This window comes from Rhinatrema bivittatum, chromosome 17 (genome assembly GCF_901001135.1).
Source record: "Rhinatrema bivittatum chromosome 17, aRhiBiv1.1, whole genome shotgun sequence".
NCBI lineage: Eukaryota > Metazoa > Chordata > Amphibia > Gymnophiona > Rhinatrematidae > Rhinatrema > Rhinatrema bivittatum.
Window position 1 is genome coordinate 11,397,343 of NC_042631.1, and position 10,293 is coordinate 11,407,635.

Below are 10,293 nucleotides of genomic sequence, written 5' to 3' on the forward strand. Positions count from 1 at the left end.
CACCAGTTCACCCAGTCCTTGTCCTCTCCCTTTTCCTCCAACCCTCTTTCTTTCCTCCTGCAAGTGCTGTCTCTCCCATTCCCTCCTTACTTATTCAGGTACTGTTTCTTCCAACTTTCCCTATTTGTTGCCTTACCCATCCTTCCTATCCCCTCTGTCAGTTTGATCCCAAGTGCTTAATCCCTTCTCTCTCTCTCTCTCCAGGTCCCAGCTTAATCCCCTCTCCCCTCAGATCACTGGTAATCTCTCTCTCCCCCCCCCCCTTCTTCAGATGAATTCCTGTGCTATTCCAGCTCCTCCTCTTTTGTCCCCAGGCAAAAGTTTCTGCATGCTTGAGTGGGGAGGGTTAGAGCAGGAAGCAAAGAGCTCTTCTCTGCTGAATGAGATTCGGGGTAAGAGCCCTATGTACACACGGATAGCTTTGCATACAATGAGACAGTGCATACAAATCTCCTCTCTCATGCATATTCATTATGGATATCCTGAAAACATGGCCTGTTTTTGGCTCTCGAAGACCGGAGTTGGCCACCCCTGAATTATACTAATACCTTTCTTTATGTGACCCATGCTATCAGAGTTTTTGCTTAATTGTCTGTAATTTGATTTGAACTCTCTTGGTGGAAAAGCGTGTGCTATAAGTAAAATGATGATACAAAACTCATCATTGTCTTGTACGTCAAAGCTTTGTAAAAGGTCAGGTTACTGGAGCCATTACTCATTTAGGGTAGTGTGGATCCAGCTGGCAACAAACAATACTCATTAATCCTGATCGGAGGAGCTGTTGCACCTGATGATGGTGGCATGAGTAGGATTGATGTAATAGTGCCTTCTAAGGGCTCCAGGTGAGACATGGCAAGGGCCTAGTTTGCTCCACTGGATGTCTGAAGTCTAGGCTGGACTGAAGGTGGCTTACCTTGCTAGTACATAGGGGATGGGCCACCCAGGCATCAGGAGTAGGGTGAGAGATTAAAATGTTCACATACTTACTCATGGATACTAATTAGGCATGACAAGGAAAATAGTGTCGGATTTAGTAACAATACTAAATCATAAAAGGGCAGTTGAAATTTTTGCAAAAGGTAGCAGAATTGTAATTGATTCTGGGGAGAAATTTAGAGGGTGATGTTGCCATGCAAAGTTCTGTTCCTTTTTATAGTTGCTGGAAATCCTGTTATCTATTTTCTGGAATTTCATTGGTAGGATCTGGCTTAATTGAAAAGAAAGAAACTAATCACATAAGATATTTGTGCTTATGAAAACTTGTTTAGTGATGTTCTAGCAAATGATCTTTATAAAGTTCTTGATTCTTTCACCAAAAATATGAAAATGCTGAGCAGAGTAACATTGTGGTATTTCCTTTCAGTTTGCAGCCTGCTCAAGTTTTCGTTATGCATTTGTCATGGACTCTGCTTCATGGTAAATTCAGTTAAATTTGTAGGCCCTTGGCACATAGAGTGTGCCACGGCAGACTGCAGATTTTTGTAACTGAATAAAATGTTATTTTATTCCATCTGAATATAAAAATACCTAAGAATGGGTTGTCTTTATTGACTCTACAGAATGGAAATGTGTGCTGCTCAGTGGATTTGGAATGTCTTCACAACAACTGAAGTAATAAGTATGGAACTCCTCTGTGCGAGGAAGACTGGTACAGTCCCCCGTCTACAATGTGAATGAGTTGGTGTTTTATACAATAAGACAATTAACAGAGTCTACAATAAAGCGGAAGAGATTGGAGAGGTTACCTATGGGCCCTTTCGCTGTGTGCATCCTTGCCAGCCTCGGTTGGGTGACTCAAAATGCAAAGAATATAATGGTTGTTAAGATTTCAGTCTTGTGCACCACCTACTTTTCCTATCATTGCATTTACAGACATGTTTGTTATGTCATAGTTAGCCATGAAGTATTTTTGGTTTAAGTTGTCTGTTGATAAAATGCTGCAAACTCAACTCCTCAGTTTGGATTTAGATACTATGAAGAAGGCTGCTATTGTGTCTCGTACATTGCACACTTACTTCCGAGGTCCCTTCAAGTGTATTTATGAAAATACATATGTATGTACAGTTACATTTCATGGTACTTTCTATTTCATGGCTGAAGACCATTGCAAACATTCCAAGATGATTTGCACAGGCTGCAGATAATCAATTCTAAGTACAATTAAAGAGAAATGAATATCATCAGCATTATGAAGCAGCAAAACAGATCAAACATGGAAGCATCAGCTAAACAACTGTTCTAAAACATATATCCAAAGGATAGTTTCTTTTCAGCTTTCGATGGCTCTAAGAAGCATATGGAAATGCAATACATATAATAAACCATGGATATTGTGACATTATGTTAAGAAAAATCCCAAAGGTCTTTGTATAGTTGTACACCTAACCCCGTGTGCATGGCTTCTTTTACTACAGCAGAAAAGGGCAAAATTTGCTTAATATAAATCGTAGAAGAAATCTGAAAAAATGGCAAAGGAAGCACAATTTAAGCCCAGTGATGACCAAATTAAACCTTTAGGATTTTTCAGTTTGTGTATATTCACATTGATGCTCCTCCTGACCTCCCTACCCTCTGAATAAAAGGAAGGGAATTTCAGGCTTTTATGTACAATAATGGTAAGGTCTGTAATTTTCTAGCACTTACAGGTTAGCCTGAAGGTCAGAAAAAGGGAAGGAAATATGCTTTCTTTTTTTTTAAACACAAACCCTACTACAGTCAAAATCCAAAGGTGGCTACTTTTGCAAGGTCAGGGAATATGCTGTATATGTTGTACTTTTTTTGCTAGACTTACCCATATGTGATGGATATTTGGGAAATATTTAATATGGCAATTTCATAATTCTTAGTGTGAACTATAATCTCTAGGGGTGTACACAGGCAGTTTTATTCATTCTGTTTTCCTTTTTTCCATTTCATATGTTGGTTGTTATTTTTTTTCCTCATGTATTTAAAATGGAAAACAAAGCTAAACAATTTTAAAATGAAGGGGGAAAAAAAATGAAGTATCAGCCCCCTTTAAGAAGAAAAAAAAACCCCTGCCTGTGCTCCCTCCTCTCCTTCTTACCAAATTTTTCATGCATCCGGATCAGTCCTGCCATGCCAATGCTATGCTTAGAAATCATGCTGGCGGTCCTGCTCATTTCATTCTGTGCAAGATGTTGCCAGCCTGGGTGGTGCTATTTTTCACGGAATTAACAGTGGCACCGACCTTAATCCACCAGTGTCATCTCTGAGCGTACTATTGGCGTGGCGGGATCATGCCAGACCAGTGAAAAAAGAAAAATATGCTAAGAGAGTTTGGAATGGGGGGGGGGGGGGGCCCTGAAGGTTTTTTTTTTTTTGTTTTTTTTACATTTTTTGACAGCAGCTGTCAACATTTTTTTAAAACAGAAATGAAGGAAACCAAGCAAAATTATGTTTTCCTTTTATGTTTAAAAATGAAGAAGAAAAAAAAAGTTGTTAAAATTCTCATTTTAAGATAGTAGGATAGGAAATGATGGCAGAAAATGACCCAGTGGTCCATCCAGTTTGCCCAGCATGCTTTTTTTTTTTTTGGACAGTAACTGCTGCTCCATGCACATCTCTAATAATCTCTCTTTTTAGATACTTAAGTGGAGTTGCTAATAACAGCTATGACTCCAAAATGCAGTCATAGATTAAAGGAAAAGCGTGCATGCAACCACCCTTGATATTATAGCTACAACAGTATGTTCAGGCAGAAACGTGCTTGGTGACGGCTCGTGAAGAGTTAAAGAAAAAGCAGTAGTGATTTGTAAATTTTAGAAAGCCAAGAGGAAAACATTCAACTTCAAACCATTATAAATAAATAGTGTGTGACTCTTTTAAATCACAGCTTTTGTGAGTACAATGTTGTGAATGTTGATTAAAGGCTGTTAGATGGTGGTGTTTATTGTAAACTTAATTTGCTTTTAGGGGGACAGTATGATAGTATGAGTTTGTTGCCCAGGGTTGCTTGGCATGCATAATGGGAAATGGTTCAGCTAGTACCCATGCACTGATGATCCCTTACAGCATCCAAGAATACACAATTTGTAGAAGAAAACGGAAGAGTCAGCCTGAAAAGAATGGGTATGAAAAGCTAGAGAGTTAAGTTGGGGTTTCTGTGGTGACTTTGTGCCATCACAGGGGTACAGTTTTGTAGGCATAAGCATCTTTTATGCAAAATAATCATTTCTGTAGTTCTAGCAGAAATACACATAGAGCTTACAATCTTATGAAGACACACACAGAAGCCAAGAGACTTCTGTATATTTATTTTATCCATTTTTCTATAATAAACAAACAAGGCTACGATCATGTAGACCCAGGATTTAAGATTTAAAAGCAGCCTTAGAAAGATAGCTTTTTAGACCAAATTTGAATATGGCCAGAAAATGAAAGAGAAAATGATGTCCCAAGCATAGGGCAGAGCAGGGTGATGAAAGAATGGAAGAGAGATTGAGTAGTATGTTCAGAATGGAAGGAATACATTTTTGTGGTGATACAGAAATATAAATGCCACAGGAATGCATCTGTAGGCGAGTAGAAAGCTAGAACTATATGCAGAAGAGAACAGGGAGCCAAAGCAGTGACTTGAGGATCTACCTGGTTTTATTGATCATGGAGGAAGATAAATTATGTAACTGAATTTTGGATAGATTGAAGTAGAGAGAGATGACACACTGGGAGACCTGTCAGAAGCAGGTTGCAGTAGTCTAAGCTGGTGTTGAAGGAATGGATAAGCATTTTGGTAGAGTCTTCTGAAAGAAAGGGATGGATTTTGGATGTGTGTAGAGAAGAAGAGTCGAAGATGATCCCAAGGTTACTGGCTGAGGGGACTGGGAGGATGACCATGTTATCCACAGAAATAGAAAAAGTGAACTGTATTTGAGGGAAACGGTTAACCACCATATTCAGAGGTAAGTATGTTTTTAGCTGCCTGAAAGCAAGCACATACTTTTGGCCATAAAGTAATGAAGGGTTTTGGGGCAGTGTTTTTAAGAAAACATGTGTGTGTTGAAGACATGCTGCTAAGATGCCTAACATACACCATTGTTTTGAAACATGCAAGGGATTTTGCATTATTTAAGCCCCACTGCCAACCCAATATTCACACATGGATATGAGGACTTTGTCTGCAAAAGTCCATACATTAAAAAAAAGGCCACTTTTCAAGCACAGTACCCGAGTGGTGTTTGAATATTGGGCTGTCAATGTGGCTAAAAACATGCACAAAACCTTACTGGTTTCAAAATGGTGGTGTAGGTTCTGATGCGACATGACACAGTGGGCAAGTGGGGTGGGCATTGGGGCAGTATTGCTTCTGACAAGTGCGACAGAATCCCCCTTAACAGATGTCTCATGTACCCCAAATTGCAGCTATGAAGGGTACATTTTCATTACGTAAAGGCTAGAAAGGTACATGAAATATCAATTGGCCATTTAGAGGCTTTTAGTTGCACTGAGGCCCATTCCATTTAGCGAGTCATATTGTGCAATCTGATTATAGATCATCCCAGCGCGTGACTCTGCTGGTGGACTTGCAGCATGAAACAGAAATTCTCCTTAAGTGGAAGATTCAAGGAAGAACTGTTTATCAATAAATAATCATAAGAATAATAATAGAGACCTAAGTTTTGAAGTTTATTGATGCAGTATGTTGTGCACCGAACACCCCAACCAGGACAGAAGTTGTACAAAATATTTGTTTTGATTATTTTTTTTCCCCCTGGTAAATATTCCTTGATGCTTTTGTGAGGTTGGAAGATCGCAGGGCCCATGCTGTACTGTCGTTTTGAACATGCTGTTGGATTCTGTTCTCCTGCACTGCATGAACTTAGTGCTCCTTGTAAATTATGAAGAAAGCAAACCCAAGCACAGTGGGGGGTATACACCGTCAAAGTAGGAAAAAGTCCTCTTTTTGTGAATAATCACAGTTTAATCCAAGAAATGGTGTTCAAAAGAGGATGTGAACGTCACAATAATAGACTAACAAAACAGACTGGTGTTCTGTTTCTACTGCAAACTTAACTGGAAAGCTATAAAGCTGAAATGCATGGGTTGCTTGGTATTTTATGTGTGTCCATGAAGCTGTGAAAACATTTACATTTTGCAAACTGAAGCACTATGGCCATTGTCTTGTAATGGGAAGGTGGAGGATTGGTTTGTCTAATCCTTTCTATATTTCTCTTTTTTTCTCTCCCTTTGTCCCCACCCATTTCAATGTAGACTTGGTGTGGGCCAATGTGATGGGGGCTCCCCCTGAGTTTCTTGTGTTATGATAATTTCTCTTAAAAGTTCGATTGTACAGGACTTGCAATTTCTTACAGTGACTTATAATTTGTGAAAATTCATAAATAATAATAATAAATAGCAGCACTACACCAGCAAGCCCCCATTTCAAATAATGGAGCAAAACGTTGTACAGTTGATGGTGTCCTTGTATTGATTTTAATATATGAAACCCAATTCTGGTGTCACTTGGGAGGGGAGGGATTGATATTCGTAGTATTAATTTCAAAATCAATGTAGGATATCAGCAGTGTGTCATTCAGAAATATATTTAGGAGGTAGGGGGAAATATAATTTTCCAATTTCAGGCAGACTTGTAAAGGGCCTGATTTATGAAGCCTTTTTTTCTGGTAACTGGGACTTTCAAGTGTTTTCTCCATAGACACAAAATATGGCTGAATGCTTCTTAAGGATGGGTCCTATGACTTTCATTGTGTCCAAGGTGTATTCTCTCTCATGATTTTAATAAATACTTTTTCTTTTACGATCGCTCCTCTTTCCCTCCTTCCACTCTGTTTATCCTCACTGTGGCTCATTCTGGCATCGTTCTGATTGTGTAATTGTCCCATAAGTGGAAGCATTTCATTTTCTTTTATTGGAAAACTAAGCAAGTTTGTTTAGTCGGCACGTAAGCTCAGTAATATTTGACCGATGAAGATATTGTGATTGGAATAAACATAGGGAGTAATTTATAATGCATAGCTATTAAAATAAAACATTATGTACAGATTCACGTTCAATAATACCATTAGTATACACCAAAGTCTTTGTTAAGTGAAAGAAATGTGCATTACTGTGTTACCTGGAAAGCAGATTGAGACTTTCCAAATGATAATTGTCTCCTGCATTATTCATTGTAAATAAAAGTAATTCGTTCATAGGGTCACAACCATAACTCTTGGCTTAGGGATATGTTATTGGCTGATATTTTTTCCTCCATAATCTTTTTAGAGTTATAAGCCTGCTGCATCACTGATTTTTTTTTCTATGTATCCAAAAATGGGTGACACCACTGGTTCAGGCTCTTCACCTCACTGTATACTCGATAAAATATCTCAAGTTATGATGATTGACAAAAGGCAGTTGAAGAATGGAAAATTTACAGAATCTTCAAAAAAAAAAAAAAAAAGTAATGAACATATTTCTTTGCCATTGCTAAGCACCCAAGGATTTCCAGATATGGAAAAAAGTTACGCATTTCAATACTTTGTGTAAATTATTTTTTAGAGAAAATTTATGTTCAAATTAAAAATGACGAACAGTGCAGCCACAGGTTTTATTTTCTCCCCCGAGACCCAATCGCATTCCCTCTTTACACATCATGTACGTGGTAATAATCCTGTTAGGCCTCAAGCTTGTACAGTTGTAAATGCTAACTGTCTGTTCATATTATATACCTTCTTAAACAATGAAATAAAATGGCAAGTCTTTCATGAAAGGATTCATATTTCACAAATTTATAGGCAAAATGTCCAGAACTAAAGAAATGGCAATGTATACTGTGACAAATAAATCAACTTGTATCGAACAAATGTGGAAAGGTTTATGTTTAATCGGACCGACTTAATCATTGTCAGTATTATGCTCATCATTATCATCTGTCCAGCAGGAGAGAAAATGCACTGTGGAGTCTCGAAAAACAAAAATTCCTTGGGTGATAGGGAAGAGTATAGCAGCGGGGGTATTCTACCATATGCCTGACCAGGATGAAGAGACAGAGAGCAATGCTAAAAGAAATTAGGCAACAATAATAATGGATGATTTCAATTACCTAATATTAAGTGCTAGGAAAGTAAGGTTTTTAGATGCCATAAATGACTCTGCATGGAGCAGCTAGTCCTGGAATCAAAGAGCGGAGACTAAAAGGAGCAATTGCAAAGGTTAAAAGTTGGCATGTGGCACGGGCACCTTTTAAAGACACCATCTGGTAAGTCCAGACTAGATGTATTCAATGCGTTACAGAAAGAACACATGACTGCCAGGATTGTTAAATGGTGAGGTGAGAAAGATTATTAAAGGTAAAAGGACAGCTTTCAAAAACTGGAAGGTGAATCTAGAGCAGAAAAGAGAGAGCATAAGCACTGTCGTCAAGGCAGAGAATCTCCAGGGCATTCTCCAATCTAGAAAGAAAGAGGAGTTGAACTATGATCATCCAGATGAGGGCACAGAAAGGTTGGTGTCTAAAGATGGTTACCTACATCAGTGAAGGCAACTTTCTGGAGGCTATGTGCCATCAAGCATTATAAAAAATGAAGGAATATTCTGGCAATTTCCAAATGTATTTCAACACAGTTAATTTAAACAAATCCTCTAATTTCTCAGTTCACTGTTACTGTAGGTTGTTTAAGATTACACCACGAAGGAATTGTGTGCAGTTGCTGAGGAATATCAAATTACATTTTAATGAAAGTACCAGAAGAAGGGTTGGTCCAGTAGACCAAGGACTGTAACTGTCAAGGCTCATAGACCAATAAGGGCTATTTTGGGAATTTTAGAGAAAAAAAACACACTGACAAATATATTAAACTATTCATGGGTGATGCTTCAATGAAGCATGAGAAGCACGTGGCCTGTGCAGGGGCTGAAGCTGTGTATAAAATCAGCATATTCTGCGCTCTATTGCCGAGTGAAAAGTGTGAGCCCTGTTCTACTCAGGGAAGAATAGCAAAGCAGAAACAGAATTTCTGTCTCCAGAAATGGTGTACTACATGACCAATGTACTTAAACATACATTAAGACTAAACACAGGTGCTAACTAGCATAAATGTTAGCTAATGGCAAACGTGCAATATGGTAAACGTGCGATATGCATCTAGAACAAGAAGTATGCGGTTAAGATGCTAGTGTATGCTAAATATGCCATATATAGGCCATATAACTAATAGGCCAGTATAGCTTGCAAATGACCTCAGTTGTGGATTAGGATAAAGGCCTCTACAGCAGAAGTTAAATTTAAAGTGCTTTTTTAAGACTTTAAATTTAGCATCTGTCTGGGGCCAATAGTAAACTGCTAGCATGCCCCCCCCCCCCCCCCCCCCACTAGCCCAGAACATGTAAAAACACCTGGCCATCACCTCGATTCCCATTCCACCCATCTTGTAAAAAAATAAGGCCCCCTATCCTTCCTCCCACCTGCACAATAAAAAAAAAAAAAGAAGGTTCTCCCCCATCCCTGCAAGATGGAAAAAAAAAAAACAACCTCCCGCTTAGCTGCTATTGATGACCCCTCCCCCTGGTCTTTTACAAATATTCCTAATGCCAAGACAGCAAGAGGTGAGGGCCTGCTCTGACTCTGCCAACCAGAGGTTGAAAACGCAAGGCAGCCGTAGGCAGAGCCAGAGCAATGCTGGGCACTGGGCCAACAGAAGCTAAATCAGTCCTCCTCCTTCATTCAGCAGCTCCTAAGTGCCTTCTGCGTCTATGGGAAAACCGAACATGGTTAACAAATTGTACCTTTAGTCTTCTGTAACCACTGCAGCCACCATCGGGGAGGAGGGTAGACATCAGTCCTGGATGCACAGGGAGAGGATGTGTTTTATTTTTGCTTTGTTTCCTTGGTGCTGGTGGTGGGTGGTAGCAGGGTGCATGGTGTTTGCACTTAGCACATAATAAAAAGCTGGCTGCTATCCCTGTGCTTGAAAAGTTATTTAAAGCCTCCCAGCCATGTTCCCACCCTCTGCTAAAAACATTTCTCAGAAAGCATTGCCCCCCCCTCCCCCCAGCTTCTGTATCTCTCCCATCCCCTGGCGACCCCCCCTACTCCCTAACGTATCCCATCACGGGGTCCAAACAGGGCCGGATCAATAGTTAGCTGCTCCTGCCCCACCGATACCATACAGCACTGGTGTGGCAGAAGTCAATGGGGCTCGCCCCCATGGACCCCAGGAGGTGGGGGAGCTGTCAGTGGAAGCCTGGGAGGCAGAGAGGGGTAAGGGCCTTGCAGGAAGAAATGAAACAAGAGAGAAATAAAAACTGTGTGCTTGTTTTCCTTTCATTAGGAAA

The 10,293-nt window shown here is 39.6% G+C and overlaps 1 protein-coding gene and 1 long non-coding RNA gene across 7 annotated transcripts in view; one reads left to right on the top strand and one right to left on the bottom strand.

The window, feature by feature from the left end:
* NELL1 (neural EGFL like 1) overlaps positions 1 to 7,450 on the top strand; it is a 387,142-nt gene extending 379,692 nt beyond the window's left edge. For all 6 annotated transcript variants that reach the window (XM_029582536.1, XM_029582539.1, XM_029582538.1 and 3 more), the window contains one exon: positions 1,560 to 7,450. In XM_029582536.1, coding sequence (XP_029438396.1) covers positions 1,560 to 1,610 — 51 coding nt within the window. In that variant the 3' untranslated portion in view covers positions 1,611 to 7,450. The remainder of the gene's footprint in view (positions 1 to 1,559) is intronic.
* LOC115079233 overlaps positions 1 to 9,867 on the bottom strand; it is a 51,058-nt gene extending 41,191 nt beyond the window's left edge. Inside the window, exon 1 of the long non-coding RNA XR_003853228.1 lies at positions 9,745 to 9,867. This is a non-coding gene — a long non-coding RNA (uncharacterized LOC115079233). The remainder of the gene's footprint in view (positions 1 to 9,744) is intronic.
* Between the last annotated feature and the right edge of the window lie 426 nt (positions 9,868 to 10,293).